General features: G+C 38.4%; 1 protein-coding gene across 5 annotated transcripts in view; it reads left to right on the plus strand.

Annotated features, from left to right (window-relative positions):
* The window catches only part of CREBBP (CREB binding lysine acetyltransferase), a 97,848-nt gene that overhangs the window by 65,484 nt on the left and 8,903 nt on the right, over window positions 1–23,461 (plus strand). For 4 of the 5 annotated variants that reach the window (XM_074841433.1, XM_074841434.1, XM_074841432.1 and 1 more), the window contains 14 exons: window positions 370–549; window positions 779–965; window positions 5,889–6,007; window positions 6,141–6,380; window positions 6,859–6,947; window positions 12,471–12,551; window positions 13,315–13,371; window positions 14,652–14,729; window positions 15,222–15,289; window positions 19,350–19,500; window positions 20,324–20,470; window positions 20,911–21,024; window positions 21,414–21,579; window positions 22,988–23,155. In XM_074841433.1, coding sequence (XP_074697534.1) covers window positions 370–549; window positions 779–965; window positions 5,889–6,007; window positions 6,141–6,380; window positions 6,859–6,947; window positions 12,471–12,551; window positions 13,315–13,371; window positions 14,652–14,729; window positions 15,222–15,289; window positions 19,350–19,500; window positions 20,324–20,470; window positions 20,911–21,024; window positions 21,414–21,579; window positions 22,988–23,155 — 1,845 coding nt within the window. The remainder of the gene's footprint in view (window positions 1–369; window positions 550–778; window positions 966–5,888; window positions 6,008–6,140; window positions 6,381–6,858; window positions 6,948–12,470; window positions 12,552–13,314; window positions 13,372–14,651; window positions 14,730–15,221; window positions 15,290–19,349; window positions 19,501–20,323; window positions 20,471–20,910; window positions 21,025–21,413; window positions 21,580–22,987; window positions 23,156–23,461) is intronic. The other variant, XM_074841436.1, reaches the window with a different exon arrangement.

The raw sequence follows: 23,461 nt of genomic DNA on the forward strand, positions 1-23,461 counted from the left end.
AACAGGCCTAATATTATATTTGGCCTTAATCAGAATTGGTCTTTTCTGATCATGAGATTTGCATAGATTTTTTTTTTTTTCTTTTAAGATACAGTCAGGACGAATGCACGTTTCAAGGAATGTACAGTGTTTTACTGGGCAGGTGTTTTCTCTCTAAAAGAAGCCTCTTTGGGGCATAATTCTTCCTTGGCTCTGTAAAGCAGAGTTATTAAATGTGTGATATCAAAACTTGGCTACAGTGAGCTCCTGTATCCATGTTCTGCACTGTTTTAGAATATCGTCTCATGTCTCTTTTGTGCTGTTCATTTTTAGTAAAGGAAAATATTTCTATATATGCAGTGTCTTTCTTTTGTACTGTTTTTACAACAGCTATCCCAGGCAGCAGCTAGTATTGATAACAGGGTCCCCACCCCTGCCTCAGTTGCTAGTGCTGATACGAATTCCCAGCAACTAGGACCAGATGCACCAATGCTAGAAAGCAAATCAGAAGTTAAAACTGAAGAAACTGAGCCAGAGACTAGTGAGACACAAGTGGAAGCTAAGACTGAGGTAAATGAGATTCTATACAGCTTAACTGAAAGCAGTGATAGATATAAAAGCACTTAATGATGTGTCTGAATTGGTGAGCTAAGGGGCGAGAGGAGGGTAGTTACTGGAAAGTAACTGTCCTGAGGAAAGCCATGGATGGAGAGTGCTTTGACAATCTCAAACTAATATTTTGATGACTGAAGTTGGGGCCATAGATGTAATAGTACATCTCGTTGCATCCTTTCTTAAGGTGGAGGAGGATTTACAAGGATCTTCACAAACAAAAGAAGAAACAGATGGAACTGAACTGAAACAGGAGCCAATGGAAATAGAAGAAAAGAAGCCTGAAATAAAAGTAGATGCTAAGGAGGAAGAGGAGAGCGGCACTAACGGAACCACTTCACAATCCACATCGCCATCTCAGCCCCGCAAAAAAAGTACGTATATACAAACTGAGTTTTTCTTGTGTACTTTGTTTTTACTAGTATTTGTTTTTCACTGTCTCAGCTCCTGCTGGGAAGTCTGTTCTGCACGTGTGTTCCAGCACATGGAGATCTAGGGAAATAATACTCTGTAACTTATTTTTGAAGGTAGGATTCCTTCAATGTTACATGAATCACAGGTGAGAAAAGCATGTCGCTGTAGTCTTGATCCCAGCAGTCTTCTCACAGATTCCAGTTTCTGCCCAGAACGATCAAGGCAGTGATTGCTGGAGAAACTTATACATAAATCTCCCCATACATCTTGTCCAGTGCTCTTTCAGGGGAGCTCGGTGTAGAGAAGAGTGCTCTTGCTAACCAAGAATATCCATTGCTTTGCTTTTCCCTTAGAGGCTGCACACACCACCTTCATACTGAGTTTTAGCATTCACTTCTCTGAGAATTAGGTGCTTCAACTCCTCTTCTGAATTTGTATTCCTCCAAGGCTGGATGGCTGCAGTAGATTTCAACTTTAATGAAGTCCTGTGTAGTTTTCAGTGTAGTGTTCACTTGAAAGCTTTCTCCTCAGAAATAGTTAGGTCAGTAGTCTCTTAAATTAATCTACAGCGTTAGCACAAATTTACGTGTGACTGTATCTGTACTGCATATTTTTCCAAAAGGAAACATGATGGAATTACAGATTTTTGAATGGCCTTATATAAATGATTGCATTCCTTGGCTTAGTAAGAAATAAATGCATATGATTCTTAAAACAGAAAAAAATAGATTACTCCACTTGTAGTGCAGGCTTTGTGGGAGCCTGCAAGATAGGTTTTTTGGACTCAAAAACCTTAGCTGTTTAGAGACCTGTCTCTTAGCATCCGCTTTATTGAGATGAAGTTTTCTGTGGTTAGTTTTTATTTTCTGACCAAAGGTAAACTTTCAACATGCTGCAAATCTCAAAAAAGGGAAAGTGATGATCCATTTCATTACTTCGATTCTTCTTCCCTTGCAAAGGCAACTGCATATAACTACATTAGGAGATCATTACGGGTGTGTGCTTTCCAGAATGTGATCAGGGAATCATAAAGCTTTAAAGTTTATGCAGCTTGAATCTTGATCTCCTGTATATGCTTTGGGTTGGATTTAATTACTAAACATAATCTTTTTAAAATAAAACACTATAAAACACATTTTCCTATAGATGTTATTTTCGGTTTGTAGCCCAGTGGGCCAGCCAAATGAGAGTATGCTGCAGAACTAACTGGCAGAGCCTGTTTCAAGCAAAATGTAACACAGGGAGTGGAAAGCTTATTAGCGTTTATAGACCAGTTATATTCCCAGTGGAAAGAATCACTGTTGCTTGTTAGGAGGAGTGCACTTGCAAGTAAATCACGGCAAGTGCTTGCAAGTGGAAGGTTCTTGCAGAATTAGTCCATGGAAACTGTACTGTGTCCTTCTGATTCAGTCTGGGTTACTACATATTTGCAATACCTCATTTAGTAACACAATTTTATCTTGGAAATATTGTCACTAAGTAACTGTATAGTATAATACATGTGCAGCATGGGCAGGTACAACCATAAACACAATTTTAAATGGTGACATTTTCTCACCAAGTATTTTGTCCAACTATAATAGAGCATTTGTATTAAAGTGCTAAATAAACCAAGAGGTTTTTGAGAGCAAATACTGTGAAGTGTGCTTAAGGGTTATATGATATTTTAAAACTACTTATGAGACTCATCTGGAGTTTTGCATGGGTTATGGAAGTATTGGAGCCTCTTCTTCCTTCCCCCACGGCCAGATTCCTGAGCTGTACCCCACGGTAACCTGGGCCGTAGCAGATACATGCTGCAGCTGCTCAGGGGAAAGCTTATGGTTGGAAGTGTCAGGGAGCGTATGCTATAAGTTAACTTAGCAAGTTGTAACCTGATACCTTGAAAAGGTTCATCTGGACCCCAAAGGATTGTTTTTCTGGGTACAGGTGGCTTATGTTGTGGAGTTGGAATCTCAGCTGTTTGTGCCACCCATCTAGGTGTACTGAACACATCGGCCTGGCTGTGCTAAGCTCCTGTAACTAGACTGCAACCTTACTTATGTGATGGGAAATAGAGAACATACCAAGATAATACTGCTGAGATACTGGTTTGCTCAATTCAGTTACATCCGATTTTTTTGTAGCTTAGCTTTTTTGGAGAATTGCAGACACCCCTTCAGCAAGCTTTTCTTCCTCATCAAGGTTTTGCCTTTATAAAAGTGGGCAACCAAACCCTTCCAAATTCAGGGTTTGGTTTGGTTTTGCTTTTTTCCTGTGAATCTGATGTAAGCAAGAAAGGGAGGGTTTTGGTTCCTTGCCTCTTCCCTTGCAGTCTTCTCAAAAAGAGATAGTATAATACTCATTAGGGTAGCTCCTATCTCCTCTTCTTGTTGTAGATAGCTGCTTTAGTTTGACCTTCAAGATTAGTTTTACTGGTTTCTTCCCTTCTTTATAAGACACAATAATGCAAAACCTACAAGGGCTTCATTTTGGGGGGTGGTATTCAGGTGTATTGTTCTTACTGTTTTGAAGATGTCTTCATTTTCATTTACAAATTTTCTCCTTAGTAGCCATAAGCAGGATTTCTTCTGTTTGAAGGAAATAAAAATTTAAAAAGGTAGCATTATACTCCTCTCTGGCAGATAATATGTCATCATGATTCAAAGATCCCGTTTTCTTTTTACCACACACACATCCAAGGCAGAATGGGATAACTGGATGCCAGCTCCTTACAAAGATCTTTTAGCTACCAGAGGAGAACCAAGAGCATTTAATTTTGGAAAGGGGTGAGAGGGGAGAACAGAAACTTTCTTGTAAAATCTGTGTATAGGGAGATCCTATGATCAAACATTTTGTTATCAGTCACATTCCTTAGAGTCAGAGCAGCTTTTTTACTGCTAAAGATGAAGGCAACTTTTCTTCACGTTTTTAGGTAAAGTCATAAATCGAAATAACTGGATTTTTATTTTTTCAAACTTCAAAATGAAACTAGGTTGTAAACTTTATCAGCAAAGATAATTAGGCTTTAAGGAACTTGGCAAAATTGTCCTGAATCTCTGTAGTTTGGGTTTACATTAAGTTTGGATTTATTTTGAAAGATACTCTAACTTTATGTTGTTGCAGGGGTCAGTACAGGGAAAATTCTAAAAGCAGTGTCAAGCAGGTGGTGAGAATAGATTATTGAAAGGTGCTTTTTGACCTTTAAATTTCATTAAATGAAATAATTTGTATTATCAGGTTATGAACTACCTGAGCCAGAGCAAGATGGTTCCAGAAGCAACGGAGAATACTTCTTCTCATGAATGGAATTTAATTTCCTTCAGTTCTCAATAATTCCATAATATAATTTAGTAGTTCATGAAACTTTGAGAGTATATGGTAGGGTTCCTGTCATAGGAAAGTGCCTGCCTGTATGGTATCAATAAATATGGAAGAGAATTGCCATTTTATTGGGACTGAGTTTGTGGCAACAGCTGAAATCATCAAGCTGCATTCGTTGTTATAAAAACAAATATAGGCTTCCTTGGCTCATCTCATTTTTAATCTGGCAAGTCTGAGTTCATTAGTAGCAGCATGAGATCTCAATGTATCTGTAAGACAAGCCCTTGCAGAAACCCTCCTGGCAGCCTGCTTAGTAGTCCTTTGCCATGATCTAGGTGACTTGGGTGGTATCTTGCCTGTTGTGTACATGAGCAGCAATCGTCTCCAGTTAGAGTTTTCAGGAACTGCAGCATCTAGAAATGGCTAAAAAAATTGACAACTTAATGCTTCAGAAATTTTTTGAGTAGTGTCAACTTAATTTCTTGTCTTGCTTTATTTTTGTGTGTGATTTAGGTGAGTGTAGTTGAGAGAAAAAGACTTCCTCTCAGAAACACCACCTAAATGAAAAAGGAAAGAAAAAAAGAACTTTTTAAAAATAATAGGTTTTTTTTACTATAAGTCCCAGAAAGCATTTTATATATTGCATACCATTTGAGTGACAAAAGCAATGATCAGCCTCGAAGGGGTCACTGTAGCCCTGTTGATTTAAGTGCTTTCAACAGAACTCCTAATTGCTCCCTTTTATTGGTATCGTTCTTGTTTTGGCCAGGTAGATAAATATTAGATGCCATCCTGCTTTCCTTAGTTATCTTTTTTTTCTCAGTAATAGGCATTCTTCCCTATTTAAAGGCTCTGTTCCTAAGGAAATAAATGTAATTACACTGAGATGCTCAAAGAGCTCTCCAAGTTATCATTATTTTTCAGAAAATGTATTGCCTTTCTTGTCCTTGTCATCCACTATTGAAAGAAACATGGCTGTTGCCATGCCACTGTTGCCAAGTGGTTGTAATGATGCATATAAATCTGGAAGTATTAACACTTTCAAATCAATTAACAGTCCATCAGACCAGGACTGTTTGTATACTATGGCCAGAAAATTCCTGTGCCAGCTATCAAGACATCTGGTTACTCTCTGTGGAGCTGGCTCTTCAGCCCTGTCCACTACAGTGGTTTTTGCTAGAGGAATCTTGGCTTGGAAGTAGCAGACAAGGTTAGAAGGGAGGGAGAGGAAAATATGCTTAGTCTCTTCTCTGAAGAGCTAAGGTTCATCCATGTTGAAGCAATTGAGTTGACTTGGTGCTAGATAAGTTGAGGTTTTTTACTCTCTAGAATATGCGTCGTTATGGGCTACAAGTGTTCCTATCTCCTTATTCTGGGAATATCACCTACTGTGATTGGAGTAAACATAAAAGGTGTGCGGTAGCCTCTTGATCGTAAGTTTTGCCTCTAATCAGCTATGCAGATCAGGAAATCCCTCTTAAGATTTTTATGTTAGCGTAGTTCTTTATTTGCTTTTTTTAGGGGTGTCAAGAGGGAAATGTAGAAAGAAATCTTCTAACCTTTCTAACTTTCATTAACAGTTTTCAAACCTGAGGAGCTGCGTCAGGCGCTCATGCCTACCCTTGAAGCTTTATACCGGCAGGACCCAGAGTCTCTACCTTTTAGACAGCCTGTGGATCCCCAGCTTTTAGGGATTCCTGTGAGTTGACATTAAAAAAATACAAAACATTTTTGTGCTTTGTCTTTGCTCATGTAAACATTCCGTCTTTTCTGTTCAACATATTGTGAACAGTGGACATCTTAAAAATAAAGGGTTTTCTCTGTGTTTGAAGGACTACTTCGACATTGTGAAGAATCCTATGGATCTTTCAACCATTAAACGTAAATTGGATACTGGGCAGTACCAAGAACCCTGGCAGTATGTGGACGATGTTTGGCTAATGTTTAACAATGCCTGGCTTTACAATCGCAAGACTTCCAGGGTCTATAAGTTTTGCACTAAACTCGCGGAGGTGTTTGAACAAGAAATTGATCCTGTTATGCAATCACTTGGCTACTGTTGTGGGCGCAAGGTATGTATTCCAGGGATGGAGTTGTACTCTTCCAAAGAGCTTAGCTTGATTAATCGGATAAAACATTAGTTTTGTATACTTCTTTGCAAAAATTGAAATATTGAATGAAAGGGTTGATAAAAGTTTGGCTCTGTTATAAGCCTGCTAAGAGCTAAAAAAGGCAGATAGCATCCTTCTTGCTGGTATTCTATTGTTGTATTTTTCTCCCTCAGAGAATGCTTTTTTTGGTCATAAGCCATATTAAAATGGTTTGCTTGTTTCCCACATCCGTTGCAATAAAGCGGTTAGAGGGTCAGCTATTTGGCTTATATAGTTAATGTAATTAAGAGAACTATGCTAATATATTTATAATAGCTTGGAGAAGTGTGATAAACACAACAATGCGTTGTAATATCTGTAAGCGTCAGGTTTGCCTAATAGATACTTGATTAACATAAGGTTACATTTTAAAGCTTGTTTTCTCACTGTTGTTTTGCAGTATGAGTTTTCTCCACAGACCTTGTGCTGCTACGGCAAGCAGTTGTGTACTATTCCTCGTGATGCTGCCTACTACAGTTACCAGAATAGGTAAGTCCTTGACTTGTTTTTTTTTTTTCCTTATTCAGGAAGTGAGATCCTGTGAGTTCTCTGCACACACGGAGGAGGAGGATTATTAACTTTTTCTTTCCTTTGTCAGCTAAGTCAGGAAAAAGTTATTTTTATATCTTTGCATGCTGTCCTTTTGCAGGTGACCCTTTAGTTTCCTGTACTGCAGCTTGATACACACTGTACTTAAGTGCTTGTTATTAGCTAGACTCTACCACGCACCACTTAAGTGGAAGTGACATTGTCCATGTTTTCCACAAAATTAGTAGCAGGGCTTGCTGAAGGGGGAAGGGCAGAACTGCAAAAAGGCACTGAGAAATCATGTTGCCTTGTTCTGGGAGAAATGTAAAAATATGCAGGTTTGCTTTCAAATTAGTGTCAGAATTTGCAAAGTAAAGGGCACAGTGATTGATTGCAAGACTTACTTTCTCTCTTCCTAGTTAGTACTTAATTCCATTTAAGTTAGCTTTGAATTAGCATTGAAACCTACCCAGACTCCATGAGACGCCATGAAAACAATAGTTTCTATTCTTTTTTAATTAATATTAGGATTTGGTGTTTGTATGCTTATTAAACAATTGTTACATTATAATATTCTCCATTTCATGTTTAAATCAACAGTGCTATAATAACAAAGCAAACTTAAAACTTGGCTTTGTTTTTTATTTCTTAGATTCCCCACCCCCCCCCAAAAAAAACCCCAAAACAAAACAACAAAACCACCAAAACCTGCAAACCATAAATGGGCTAAGACACAAACTACCTTTTCCCTGTTTAAAACAAAGTTATGAATTGCTTTCTAGAGGCTTGGCAGCCTATAAGACTTGCCAACTCTGAAGCGCACAGCGGGCGGTTGTCTAACTGAAGTTACAGAACTAATTCAGACAGTCGGAGCTTGCATTTAGCCTCTCTACATCACCAAACATGCTGTAAGATGGTGCAAGACTGTTGCATACCACCTGGCTGAAGCAGCACAGTGTGGGAGATGAAAACATATCATCATACATTGTATGTTGGGTCTTAGGTGGCCTTTGTGAGGCAGATAGTATTGACACAAGAATGTAAATTCATGAGCTCTCATAAAAGGTTTTATACAGCCGCTGTGAACTCTGAAAAAAGTCAGTCTGAAGAGAAATAAAGCAATTAAAATGCATTTAAAGAGGTAGTACTTCAGTACTGGAATGGGGTGGGGGGAACCCTTAAATAGCAGTTCTGTGTGGTAGAATTTCAAATACCTTTCATATTAGGCATCCAGGTTGTACTGTATTTGAAAAGAATAGCAACTTCAACAAAATTGAAAAAGGGGTCACTTTTCTTTGAGATATACCTTTGCTATTTAAGTTACTATTAAATCATTTGAATTACTCAGTGGAAGACAGTGTTTGTTGCTAGCAAGAAGTACAGGGTTGATGGGGGCAGTGGGTTCTTCTGGACTCGGTGGTGCAATATTTCAGTTTCCTACCTGTTACAAATGCGATAGCGCGTTTACATTGACTTTGGTCTAAAAGAGTAGTAATAAAAGGGAGGTGATTTGTCTAAGTGTCAGTAGGCCAGTAGCAGAAGAGAAGTAGGTGTGAATTTCTTTTCATCCAGATGTCTCGAGAAAGGGTTGGGGTTTGGGGATATGAGGTGATTTTGAGTTGGAGGCAGGGAGGTGACGTTTTCTATTTCGGGCCAAGTAAATTGAGTGATGAATGGGGGTTTTGGGTTGGCTTTTTTAACAAAATATTTCTACAGATCAATCACCATATTTTTAAGTGTGCATTTGGACTATCAGATCATAGAAAGCCCTTATTCATCAGCTGTATTGCTCTAAGCCAGTCAAATTAACTGTTTCCTGTGACAGTGATCTTCAAATCTTAGATTTTTAACTGAGTAGCAGATTAGTGAAAAATAAATTCTGTGGTTCCAGTAGATCTTTAATTGGTCAAAATGACTTTTTCCATTTACATAACAAAATTGGATGTACTTAAAGTCCAGTGTATCACATAACTAAATTACACCTAAGAATATTTAGGCACCATTAAATAAATGAATTCTGACACTACAGTTCAGTGATTAAAAGTTAATGATTTGGTTTAGAACTGTTTGACTTCCATAATAAGGCAGAAGTTTAGGTTAAAGCAAGTGTTCAGAAAATACACTTCATGTGTGAATATCCAGTTGAGAAAACTGATTGGTATTTCATATCAGTACTAGCATCCAATTACTAATTTAGAATTTCCTTTGAATGCACTTAATTACAGTTGGAAATTCACCTGTTAATGCAGAGATTGAGCATTTCTGGACTTTGGTATTGAACCATAATGTTACTCTTTGATAAACAGGAATCAGTCACCTGAACAGTCTGCATTTGAAAAGCTTTTCATTTTTGATGTATTGCAATAAGTACATCCTTTGGATTTTCTATAACTAACTAGAATACTGTATGCTTTCTATGAGTTCTGTTGAATATTTGTAGTGACGTGCAAAAGTCAGTGATTTACAAGCAAGTCTCCGTTTCTGAGGGTCCATATTCATAATAAGTTATAGCTATTGTTTCATCTTGGTTATTTTATGGACAAATGTTCATGATCTTTAGGTGATTCATTTTCACTCTATTTCAGTTTTTATTTCCTCATTTTAATATCATGGATTAAGGCTTGACTCTCGCTAGTGTTGGGCTTCGGCTCTGCAGCGTGTGAAATCCCGTGCTCCCCGTCAGATCCGTGGGTCGCTGGAGCACGTGCTTAAGGCGCTGCTGAACCAAAGGGCTCGTCCCTGCGAGACCGAGCTTCCCGCAGCATGAACAGAGGGTGAAATATCTGTGCTGGTGAAGCTAGTTACATTTCTGCAGCGTAACTTCAATCTAATATCGAAGGCAGCCTCGTTGCTCAGTTTCATGAGTGCGTTGAAAGCCCATAAATTATTCTGAAAATGGATCAGAATTAACCTTTTATGGGATTGTTTAAATGTAGCAAAGTATTAATAGGAGCCTTGACCGTGGATTTTTCTGGCTACACACTCCCCTGTTTAGCTCCTCCTGTGTTTCAGTCCTTCCCAATCTGACTCTTAAAATGAGGAACCTTGTTATTAAGGAAAATAATTAGTGGGTTTTTTTAATTGAATAATATAAAGAAGCACGTTATAGAAAAAAAGGACATGGACAATGTGTAAAAGGATATAAAACTCTGACCCTGTTATGTTTGGGTGTTTTTTAGAAAAATTATTGAATGATACTGTATCAGTTTAGATGTATGGGGCGAGTGGCAAGTGAAGGCAGTGTAAATGGGATGTGCAGTGTCAGTATCCACTTCTGAAATTCTCTTGTAATACTGCTCTCTAATACCCATAATATATTTATCATTCCCAATGATTACAATTTAATGGAATACATTTTTTTTTCTCCTGGCCTTGTTCTGTTGCATTATCAGCTCCAAAAGCCTTGGTTTTCCTTGGGAGGGTGATGAGTTTAATCCTAGTTGAGCTGACCCAGGAGAAGAGAAGTCGCTTGCAGTTTAACCTGTGGTAGACTGGCAAGCAGCCCTCTGGGCAGGGAGCATGGCATTTTAGCTCACGTGGTTGCTATCGAAGTTGCAGCTGCCCTGCTGGTAAGATGATTACATGGATTTCTCAATACGGGCTATATTAGCTAGAATAAAATACAATTTTTTCCTCTTTTTGTCAATCCCACGGTAGAGGGGAGTATTCAGTGTGCTGCTGCATTTAAGTGGTTTTTGGCTAGCAGAGTAGCTCTTGAAGTCTGAGCCAGCTGGCAGAGTTTGCAGAAGTTTTCAGGCTCTTGTAAATCATGCTATGGTAACATGGACCTGGCTCTGGCCTGGGGAGGACGCAGATTGCTCTGCAGAACATCTTCCCCTGATTCATCGGGCGCTGCTGAAGGACCCACTCCTGCTTGCTTGCGCTGTGTTTCATGAGCATTTAGAAAACATGCAGTGGTGACACGATGGCCAGTGTGTCTCGGCAGGAGGAAATTCTGATCCATACATTTCAATAAGTGCCTATAAACGGCTTTTGTTGTCTCCAGGAAAGCACACCCTTGGAGATCTGTTATCTGGATGACAGTAGTTTAAGTGTATGAGTGTGTGTTTGAAGGGGCAAGCTGCCGTATTTATTAATCTCCATCCCTTAAGTTGTTGGTTCATTGTGACACTGAGTCTTGTTTGATGCCTTTTATACTTACCATTCTTACAGTTCTAGTGTTTGAGTACTAAAACTGCATTTTACTGTGCTGCCATTGCTGCTTATACTCTCTCACTCTTGATCCTCCATAAAGCTCCTTTATTTTGATGATCCTTTGTGGCCTTTCTGCATTTTACAGCTGTGGCCTCTCTTTGTTACCTTTGTTCATGTGTGAATTCATATCCTTTCCAAACATTTAGCCTCCTTTTTTTTTTTTTTTTTTTTAAATGACCCTGACAACTTTGGTTCCAGTTCATCTGAAACAAACAAACAAAAACCCCACCAAAAAAAAAAAAATCCTTATAACTTTTGATTTTATTTTTTTTCAAATGCAGATTGTATTTTCATAGAGTTGTATTCCAATTTACTCAGCTTGGTTTGTTAAACTGCAGGATTGGTTTTGCTGAGTATAACTTGGATTGGCTCTTGGTCTGGTGACCGAAAATTGTACCTAGCCTCATATTCAATTTGTAAAGCTTAATTCCACGTCTTTACCTGATAAATATATTGTATGTATGTACAATATTTAATGTTGTTCACATATATACATATATTGTACTTATATAGATAAATGGCTGGAAACTCTGACCCATAATTGCATTTCTGTTAAATGTTTGTCTAGAGTATGGATTTGGTTTCATTTATATTCAGTAATACTAGCTGAGCAGTTGGTCACATTTAATCTTACAGTCAAATAACTTTTTAATATTTTTATAGATTTTTTTCAATACCAAGTGTTTCTGCTCTTACAGTTTTTACTGACAAACAGTAAATGCTTTCAGCATATTTTCTAATTACTTAAATCTGTAATAAATGTGTTCTTAAAGCTTTTTGACAGGCTGGTTTTTTACCCAGAGGAAACTCAAATCAGTCGCAAGCCTGGAATCAAAGAGCATTTTTTTCCTAAGCGATGCAAATCAAATCCAAATTCTTAAATTTGAAGTCTATACAAACGTAGCGCTTGGTAGCTACTTCATTAATCCTCCCCAAATTTTGAATTTGACACCCGACAACTTGTTAGTAATGTATAAAATGAGACCGAATGCTAATCTGTGCTTTGCCTTGGCTTTCTGCTCTGTGTTGTCTTGGTGTTTGCGTCTTACCTCTTACGTCTGTGCTGTTTGTTCCCTCCCCTGTTCTCTAATCCTGCCCTCCCCCCCCCCCCTCTGTTCCTCCTCATTGTCCACACTGACCCATCAATCAACCAACAACGCCCCCCCTTTCGTCGTGGTGATCTGCCCTGCTCTGGTTGGTGGCTCCGTGCTTGGGTGGCTGTATGTTGTGCTGGACCAGTTCACCCAAATATGGCCTTCTTGCTGACAGGTATCACTTCTGTGAGAAGTGTTTCACTGAAATCCAGGGGGAGAATGTCACCCTGGGTGATGACCCTTCCCAGCCTCAAACGTAAGTCGCTTCCTTTCTTCTTCATGCCAAGTAGTCACATCAATAGACGATGTGTAGTCCTGATTTGGTAGCAAACACCTGTGCCCAGTGGTGGTGTTCATGGGGAAATGCCTACTTGCTTACTAATGGGAGATTCTTTTTTTACAGTAACAGATGATTAACGGTTGTTACTGTGTTGGGTCTATCAGTCTGCCCAACAACATCGCTTGTGTCCGGTTGTGCTACTTGAGCTGTCCGTAGACTGGTTGCGGGGGGTGGCAGACAGTAGATAAGGTGGTGGGAGGGGGGGGAATGGAAGCTGTGTCAATAAATGTCACTACTCCATTACCTTTTCAAATGAAAGACTTCAGCTAATCCTGATGTCTCACCTTTTTGAAGTACAGCTTTTGTTTATGAAACCAATGACTTGCCTTTAACCTGACCAGAAAATAAGATGCTTTAGGACTTGAGGAATACAAGCTATTTTGGAAGGTGGCTGCTTTACTGACGATAGCTTCCCTTGTTCTTTATGATTTTAAATTTATGTGTATATTTGGGTATCTCTTATTTTGCTTTTAATTTACACAAAGTGAAATGGGAAAAATATTTTCTGTAGCTTAAAAGAAAACGAACTGAATTGCTTTCTCTGAAAGAAGATAAATACTGATATGCTTTCTTCTGACTTGAGGTTTGCTCATTTGCTGCGATTCAGAAAAGCATGATATTGTTTCAGCCTCTGATATAAAGGTACCACTGAGTTTTCATATTAACTCTTTGTCTCTAGAACCATCTCTAAGGATCAGTTTGAAAAGAAGAAAAATGATACACTAGATCCAGAGCCGTAAGTACCAGCCTGTTGTTTTATTTAAGGCAATCTCATCACTTTCACTTGTCCCTTAGCCAGCACTTCAGAAATTAGGTAGTGAATAAAGAAGTCTTCCTTTTCCCCCCAGCGCTGCCCAAACCCGCTGCAGAATGTTTCTCTAGACTTTGTAGCACAACATACAAACTTGATGTCTACCACTGATATCCTAGAGGAAAGTGTGAGCCTATTTTAACGGCAGTTTCTAGATTTGTTTATTTGGGTAATTCCTAAGGTGTGTTCTGCAAAGCACTGCACAGCTGGCTGAAAGTGGCCCTCTGTCATACAGAGCCTTTCACACCAAGCTGTGAGTACCTCTGGGGGACTTCTGCATTTTCCTCTCCCGGTTTAGCTAGACTTCCAAAACACGTTCTTCTCTTCACCTGCGTGTTTAGCCCACTGAAAGAGCCACCCTCCTTCCTTGCATTTATTACCCTCAAGAAGTTGGGTAAAAGCCAAGTTCAACATGTCGTTAGTAGCACTGTGCTGCTTTTCCTACTGTCCTTAACTCACTGAAACAAGACTTTATCTTACTGCTACTTTGTTCTCTGTCAGCTTGATACATAATACATTTTGATTCCTTTTCTCATCTTTGCAAATACTAAATAGAGCTTCTCCCCCAGACCTTTAAAGATAGACTGCAAAGATACACAGCCATGCATTTGGCTTCATGACCAGTGTTGCAGTCTTGACTGGGAAAACTTGTAACAAAGTTCCCATCCAAAAAAGAATTTTGACCTATTATTTTGACCAAAAAAAAAAAAAAAAAAGACTACAGCAGACCCATGCAGGCAAAGACAAGCTAATACGTGTTCTCTTGGCACAGTGATTCATGAATGACTAGCTTTTACATTCACAGTAAGTTGAGCAACCATTTAGTCAGCTTGTGGTTGTTGCACCAATTGAAAATTAAATCTGTAGAGGTACTGTTGAGTAGAATTCTTTGAAGTTGGGAAAACTCAGAACTCTACTTAGCGAAGGATAAAAAAGATCCAGAAAAAGTTGTGCTTGAAAGCCCATTTCACATTTTTAAACTAGTCCATTTTAATATATATATTAAGATATATATATATCTTATTTGCACATGAGATTGATAGATATATATCTAAAGCTATTCTTGTAAGTATTTTTTTGACATGTAAATTGGGCCTGCTGAAGTAGATTCAGTTCTTAGCAGAGGGTTGGAAAGTCCTTTCTTGATAAATTCTGGAAAATTACTTGCCTAACAACAAAAGTGATTGGCTGCTCTTTTTTCTCAGGTTTGTTGACTGCAAAGAGTGTGGTCGGAAGATGCACCAGATTTGTGTATTACATTATGATATTATTTGGCCTTCAGGGTAAGATGTTTTGTTAGGTTTTTTTACCCCTTGTACAGTAAGACTAATGTAGTTTTATATAATTAGGACTTTCTGCCTTTGCTCTTTAATATGCAGTCATGGCGTTTTAAGAACTGAGTGCCTTTCTAAATAAAATACCCTATTTTTGGTGTTTGGGATCTCATTTCAGTATATTCAGGTGAAAATGTGCATGAAACTGACTTGTTCAAATATGCAGTTTTCTGTGGTTTCTTTCTAACTACTAAACAGTGGAAGCTGGTTGGAGGTAAGTTTGTATACTACAGAACTCAAACGCAGGTGTAACTGTTTGGCAGAATTAAACCAGCTCATAAAGGCTTTAAGTCCCTTGAAAACGGAGAGATACAAGCTGTTCAAATCCAGAGAAAAATATATTGTACTCTGACATTTAACTTATGGCTTCAAATATTGGGCTTAAGCTAAGCAGTAATGGGTTTATGCTAAGATTTTGGCAATTGTTTTTTTTCTCAATAGGTTTGTCTGTGATAATTGTCTGAAGAAAACTGGTAGAACACGCAAAGAAAACAAATTCAGTGCTAAAAGTGAGTTTGATATTTCTGGTTTTACCTTCAACTTTCATCTGCTCCCTGCCACCCCTCGTAGCTTTCTGATTGATACTTTCTGTTGTCATGAGAGAGTGTACAGGAACATTTGCAAAGTGGAGAGTAGTGTAGCCCGAGGCTTTAGTAGCTGTCAGAATTTTAATCACCATTTTAAAGACCTACCCTTTATGCTTTTGTGGTCAATCTCAATGCTGCTTGAGGTATTTGGCATCTATGTCCTTATTTTTCGAAGATTTAAAAAAAAAAAAAGAGGGGGAAACAGAACAGGAGAAACATAAGGCTGCACGCACTTTACTGGCTATATTTAGACATGTTTCTATGTAGCATTGAAACTGTAGTAAATTACTGTCACCTCTGTGCCCTTCAAATAACGTGTAGTAACAAGTTGTACTGCATTTCAGGTGTACTGTGGTAGTGCCAAGTACTAATGTATTTGAAGAGCTTTTCTTCTAGAGTGGACTGTGGTATAAGAACTGTCTGCTGGAATAAGTAACCAATTGTACTACATGTCTAGATTTTCTTGAAAGTAGCCATTGTCATAATCTTGTTGAAATGTGCACTAAAGAGAGTGCCAAAAGCTGCCAGGTCAAGTTGTCCCAGTCTCCTTAGTAATCCTTACCCAGGCATTCTTTGCATGCATTTAACATCAGAGAACATAATTTGATAACTTTTGCTCATACACGTTTTAGGGGAGAAGAGTAGGGGCTAACATTGGAAATGCAGTGTCAGTGGCATAAAGTGAGTGTAGAAACCAAGAGGGTGATTCAGACACTTGAACAACTAGAACTTGCAGGTGCACTTGATTCCTCCCTTGTTCTTCTTTGGTTCTTGGAAGTTCTGGACATTGCCTTGTCATACTGTGACTTTGCAAGCCTGAATCTTCCAAACTGTAATAAAAGAGTGGTTTTGCATTAAATGTAACTTCTTGATAACTTCGTGTGTGGTTGATTGCATAATAAGAGATTTGAAGGGGAATAATTTGGAGATGATAATGGTGTATGAGACATATTAGGTTACAGTAATCAAAACAGGTCTCTGGAGTAACCTGACGCGTGCAAGATAGTATCGTTAAGAAGACGAAAATTAGTCTCATTAAAGACAGATTAATATTGTAAGAGAACATTAATAAAATGATGAAATAAAAATGTAGTTTTAGATAACCATTTTAAATAGATGTCTCTTCTATTATATGCTGACTTTAGGGCATATATTGATGTAAATTAGCTTAAATAAGTATGTGATTCCTTGGATGTCTGTAGTTGTTCTATGATATTGCTTGAAGTTTGAGTAACCAGCCATTTGGTTCAAGGTAACCATTCTGTTCTTTGGGAATCTGAGCAGGGAAATAATGGTGCTTTTTCTTCCCTTTTCACTGATCTCCTTTTCCTGCTGCTTGGTTATCTTGTTTTTTTTTTTCCCATGATGATTTGAGTCCTGCTGCCAGCTGTAATCCACTGGCTCAGCTCATGAGATCCATTTTCTTTAACAGTGCTCTAATGGAAACACAAGAACAAGCAAGGAAAGCCTGCTCTTGTCAAAACCTTGGTCTTACTACTGACCTAAAACCAAACATGAGCGATGAAAGTTTGAAACATTAACATTTCCTCTCCCCCTCCCTCCCCATAAAAACCTCCACTTACTGCATTGCCATCAATATTTCTATGCTCTCTCAAGCATGCTGGCACAACTGCTAATAATCAAGGTAGCATGTCCCTCAGCTGCAAGCTATTGCTCAACTGTTATGGTAACACTCATATTCCTAATGTATATTAAGTAAAATTGGTTATCTTAGCCACATCACAAGTAAGTTGCATAAAGCTGACTGATAGCATGCCACATATAACCTATAAACCAGTGTACAGCTGGATTACGCTGTGAAATTCCTAACTTTTGAAGTATTTTCCTTACTAAGAAAATGTACAAATATTACTAAGCCAGTAGCTAATGCAGAGATGTTCAAAGACAAAAGATATCCTGACACATAAGTCACCCAAAGTAGTTTCCTGACAAAAAGTTACAGTAAGCCAGAAGTCTGACTTTCTTCCTATCTGTCCGATTACTCATCCAGTAACAAATGTCTGGCCATTGCTACTGCAACAGAACGCCTGTACTCAAGCAGCCTGAAAGCCTTCTGTGGTGTTTCCAGTTTGGATGCCTTTTTTAAACTTTGCACTGCAGTTTTCATTGAGACCTGAGCTTTTATTGGAAGTACATATGCTAGAGGTGTCCAAGAACCAAAATCCTGTTGCTTTCTAAAAGAATTTGCGCATTCTAATATATCAAAATATGTGGCTTTCAGATCGTTTCCTTACAGTGCATGTAATCTTAATGCTGCCTTTTTTTTAATCTTCCTATCTGGTCTTTATTTTGTTTGTTTCTCAAGTCTTAATGCATTGCAGCATAAGGAAGGAAGCAGATATCCTTTGGTTGCTTAGCATTGGAAAGATGATAAAACGAAAACACAAGACAGTAGAGTTAACTAAAATGGCTTTCTAAAAATGTACCAACTCATTAGCTGAAATGGAGCCGTTTCTTTTTTTTCTGTTTGCCTTCAGAGAAATCAACAAAACAAAATAATTTATTCAGAAAGTATTTGTGAATTTTCTTTGGAATTCTTTGAATTTCCTTTAAAATCAGCGCCCTTCTGTTTTATATGGAAAGCCCAACGTGTTGTATTGGGCTGAGAAACACTAGGAAAGGCCAGTGTATTGGAACTGGTAAAGGGCATAGTGTATTTTCACTTTAACCTGCCTTTAAATGTAATTATTGGCTCCCAGGTAAATGATGTTTAGACTGTGTTGTGCTGGTTATAACCACAGACTCTCACTGGACAAGAGGGCAGACTAAACCAAGATTGCCACATTTGGCAATTTCTGTAAACTGATTGTAAAATAAAATTTTAAGTATATAAATCCCTTAGAAAGTGAGATCATCTTTGAGTATATGTGGGGTTTTTCCCCAATATTGGAGCCTAAAATAATTTTTAGCGTAGATACTTCACTGCATCATTCTTCATGCAAGCTCAGTAGCCAGGAAGAAGAGCCAACAGACTTGTGTCAGTAGCCAAATAATAACTGAAAAATGAAGCAGTGGAGAGCTAATGGAAAATTAAATGCATTTTAGTAAAACAAACATCTGTAGATTGCACCATCACTTTGGAAAAGATAGCAGATTGATCATAAAAATGACATAGAAATACTAGTTGGTAAAATAAGTACAGAAGGATAAGAGAAATAGTCATAAATCTTCCAGTCAAAAGAGTGTGCTACTTCTGCTTTCTTAATTTAAACCAAAATCTTCATCTTAATTTCTGTAATTTGTTGTGTATTTATTTGAAAACCATCACATCCTGCAATACTACATAAACAGCTGTTGCCAAAAAAGCTAATTGTAAATGTAAAGACCGAGAGGGGGGATCTGGACAATACGTGGACTTGAACTTTTAAAGACCTCTATCGCTGTGCAAGAACTATTTAAGCTTTATGTGCAGATTACTGTAACTGTTCAATCTAAAAGCTCTCTTGAAAAGAAAAGAAAAAGCAATGAAATCTCCATTGAAGTCAAAAGGCTTTTCATTTCTGTTGATTTGCTTTGCTTTGCTTGAAAAGGTGTGGCATTGAGCCAGATCTGTGAAGTGATGTAATCTCTGTCAAACAGCCAGATAGTGTTTTTGTTAGGAGAAAACATTTGCAGTGTTCATAAAATAAGCCTGCAAATTTAAAAATGCTACGTAAAGCCTTCTTTGTTAGTTCACTTACTAAGTAATTTTCCCACTATAGTGGTTTTAGCTTTCATAATAGGGTATGAATACTTAGAACTTGGGTAAAAACATGGATGGTTTTGCTTTTTTAATTTTGGCTGCATAAATAAAAATATCAAATTTTCGTATGGAGGTAAAGCAAAGGTGGGGAGGGGGAAGTCTACTTCTGGACAGAGAAGCAAGCTGAAAGACCTTACAAGCATGGTAACGCCCTGAACTTAACAATGATTTCTTCAGTATTAATGTTTCTGTTGTTATGTTCTCCCCTGTCATTTCTAGGGCTACAGACTACGCGTTTAGGAAACCATTTGGAAGATAGAGTAAACAAATTTTTGCGACGACAGAATCATCCTGAAGCTGGAGAGGTCTTTGTCAGAGTAGTGGCAAGTTCAGATAAGACAGTAGAAGTTAAACCAGGAATGAAATCCAGGTTAGTTCTATTAATTACAGTAAATGCAATCTTGATTATTTTTTTTTTTTAATATTTAAGTCTTCCTCCATAAATATTGCAAGACTGTCAATTTGCACCTTAATACCTTTGCACATTTTTGAAACTTAGGCATGAGTAAGATTATGAAGGGCAAAAAAAGCAGTATGCAGTAAATGAACTCAGAAGAGGTGACAGTTGTATTTTGACTGGGGGAGTATCAGGGACATCCTGGTTTTGGTTATAACGCTGTGACTGTATCACTAAATCCTGAGAGAGTCTGACCACATTTTGGTTAGCGTACAGAATTCATAGTTCAGTTTGGAGCAGTTGCTGAGATTCTGTTCCTTACTGTTCCTTCATTTTGTGTTTTTATAAATAATTTAGCTTTCAGAAGTTATTTTTAATTTGCTTCATCATAAATGAAAAGCTTAAAACATTCTATGAAGTATTTTGGCTTTACTTCATAATGACAGTGTTAATGTGACATCACTTCATCTTAATGCATCAGGTTTTCTACTCTGCAACATATTTAAAGGCTTGTGGTTTCTGAGGATGCTCTTGTACTCAATGCTTGCCTGTTCAGTCATAGGTTAACTATATGGAAACTGTCTTTCTGTGAGTGTTTTAGTAACAGGACTCCCTGTTCTAATACAGCTGTGATTTGACCCTGTTTAACTTCTGCATAAATGTTTCTAATGAGTTAAAAATAAGGTTGAAAAGAATTTCCTCATTCTGGTAGGACACTGGTATAATAATTGGCTTTTTGTGTTTGTTTGGTTTTTTTTTTTTTCCCCCTGTTCCTTCCTACCACCCTTTCCTCCAGATTTGTGGATTCTGGTGAGATGTCCGAATCTTTCCCTTACCGTACCAAAGCTCTGTTTGCGTTTGAGGAGATAGACGGAGTAGATGTGTGCTTCTTTGGCATGCATGTCCAGGAGTATGGCTCGGATTGCCCCCCTCCGAATACAAGGTACTCCTTCATTTCTGTACCAGTGGTGCATGCACAGAGAACATCTTGCTACATTCACTGGACAATTACTCTCAAATACAGAAGACTGGGAGATACGTTTCAGTTCTGTGGCACAGATAAGTCCTGCTGTACGACTGTAGATTACTTTGAAGGGGAAAACAAATATCACAACAGAAACCTTACAGTTTTTGTATTCTGTATTTAATTTTGCCTCTCAATATGTAGTCTTTCTGTCTAAAAAAAATGCTGCTCATCTTTTGCTTTTGAGAACTGTTTATACTATGTTAAGATGCTTAAATATGCGTTAAAATACTGTCATCATTAATTTTTCTTTGTTCAGTATGGCTGTATATGTATCTAGTATAACAGTCAGTTCTCAGTAGACAAAACAGATGTTCAGCCATACATGATTTTCTATCATTCTTCTCTCATTACTATAGGCGTGTGTACATATCGTATCTAGATAGTATTCATTTCTTCCGCCCCCGTTGTCTCCGAACTGCAGTTTATCATGAAATCCTCATTGGATATTTGGAGTACGTGAAGAAACTTGGGTAAGTGAGATCTCTGTCAAGAAATAAATCTTTTTTTCTTAGCATTTTTTTTATCCAGGATGCCAAGTAGCTTTTCACTTGGGATAGTCTCTGTTTCCTTCTGCCTTCTCCGAGATATGTGGAACACATGCCTCTTCTGCAGTGGAGAGAGAAACTTGGATTTTATCACTAAGGTGGTTTTCCTGTTGTTAGGATTCTTAAACTGACAGCATATCATTCTTTTTATCAGAGGTTCACTTGATGTTTAAGCTTCATTATTATATCCTGGACCTTTTCTCATCTCCTGCATAAATAGAGGTTATTGCCTCTGAATTTATATCTCTGTTTGAGTAAATTTTAAGATGGTAGTCAAAATGGTTAAGATTTTTTTTCTTGTGTGTGAAACGCAGGTATGTGACAGGACACATTTGGGCCTGTCCCCCAAGTGAAGGAGATGACTATATTTTTCACTGCCATCCGCCTGATCAGAAAATACCCAAACCCAAACGTTTGCAAGAATGGTATAAGAAGATGCTGGACAAGGCATTTGCTGAGAGAATCATTCATGACTACAAGGTTTGCTACCGTTTACTTCCTGAATTAATTTTTATGGGCTTTTCATTTGAAGGTAGCTAATATTGTTTTGTAATGCGTGAAACTGTGGTAGTGTTGTACAGGGGTTTTTATTCTCAGCTAGTGTCTCCATTTTCTTAGATTTTCTGGAAGTTCTGCCTTTCATACTAAAAATCTGTTAGGTTTGGTTTCTTCATTAAGAAAAGTGTGCAAGAGCCTGCCTTCGTGTACTTGTCCTTCACTGCAGTCTTCCAGGCAAGGAAGTATGTAGCTTGTTAAGGCTTATAGAAGTTGTTTGCTTCTGGTGATTCTGGAGGATCAGGTGGAATACTGAACCCCACTAGTGTGAAATCAAAAAAAACTGCTTATAAAAGAGCTTCTTCACTTGAAGAGAAAAAGGATGGTTTTCATAATTGTCTATCACACATGTACCCAAGGAAATAAGTTAAAGATGGCAATGGAGCATTTGCCACTCCTGACATGCTAAAATTTACAAGAATTTCTTAATGGTAGTGACAGTGCTGGAAAAAATTGATGTTTTGATTGCAAGTGACAGTTACTTTATAAATGTGTGGAATAGAACAGCTTATAGCAAGCCTTGTCATCTGATCCAGCGTAGCAGAGAGCTAGAAAATCTGTGTCTCTCCTAATAAGGTGGTCTTGAAATGAATCCGAAGAAGAAAATGGACTAGTCTTGTATGTGCCTGTTAAACACAATGCACATAAAAATCCACCTCCAGAGCAACTGCATAAAGTACCTATTCCTTTTCAGAATCCCTGTTCCTCTCCGTGGTCCCCGGTCTTTCTGGCCGAGTGGTCCACAGAGCTTCAGCCCGCGGTCAGCGAAGGACACAGGCTGCGCACAGCACCCCGACCACAACCAGACTTTAATTTTCCTGTGTGTAATAGTTGGCCGGTCCATTCAGTGGTTCTTCCTGGAGTTATCAGGCTTACTGCACCTATGATGCACAGCCCAGACATGTGCATGGAAGTGCTTACGCACTTTCAAATTTGTAAGGGAAAGGGCTGGATGAGATGCGCTTGCTGTCATTAGAACAGCTCGTGCTCTTGTGCAGGAGCAGCGCAGGAAAAAACTACAGGGTGTAGGCTTCATTTTTAATTGCTGTAGTTACCAGGGAGGGGTCTTAGTCTCTCCCACCATGTCAGGAATGGAGGTTCAGGAGAGCCTCAGCAGCTGTCTTTCTAAGATGAACCAGGGATGGGCTGTTATCAATCTTGCCAGGCCAGTTTTTGAACTGCACCCAGAAAAGGAGACCTGCCAGGAGTGGGCCATGGGCTGTAAGCAAGGCACAGCTGTTCAGGGTAGCTCTGGATCACGTCTCTGGTTCTCCTCTCTCTCCTAAGCGGTCTTCATTGATTTATTCTTGGTGTTGTGTGATACACTTAACAGGACATCTTCAAACAAGCAACTGAGGACAGACTGACAAGTGCCAAGGAGCTGCCTTACTTTGAAGGTGATTTCTGGCCCAATGTGCTGGAAGAAAGCATTAAGGAGCTGGAGCAGGAGGAGGAGGAAAGGAAAAAGGAAGAAAGTACTGCAGCTAGTGAAACGACAGAGGTGAGTTAACTTTATATGCTGTATTTGCTTCTGGCTTACAAAGCTGACAATGAACACTTTAAAAAATTAGGGAGTTTGCATCCAGTAAACTAGAAAAGAAGGTCGTTCACATCAGACGTCAAATCAGGGTTCCCTTTAACTGCATTTCTGGTTTTCTTCTTGGATAACAAATACACTGACAGGTTTTTTGTTGTTTTTTTTTTTTTTTTTAACAAAGTCAGAAGTCAGTTATGTCAGTTCAGCATCTCTGTTCTCAGAGAAATGTGTTAAGCTACTTTTGGATTGCATCATGACTGCTACATTTGC

This window comes from Strix aluco, chromosome 15 (genome assembly GCF_031877795.1).
Source record: "Strix aluco isolate bStrAlu1 chromosome 15, bStrAlu1.hap1, whole genome shotgun sequence".
NCBI lineage: Eukaryota > Metazoa > Chordata > Aves > Strigiformes > Strigidae > Strix > Strix aluco.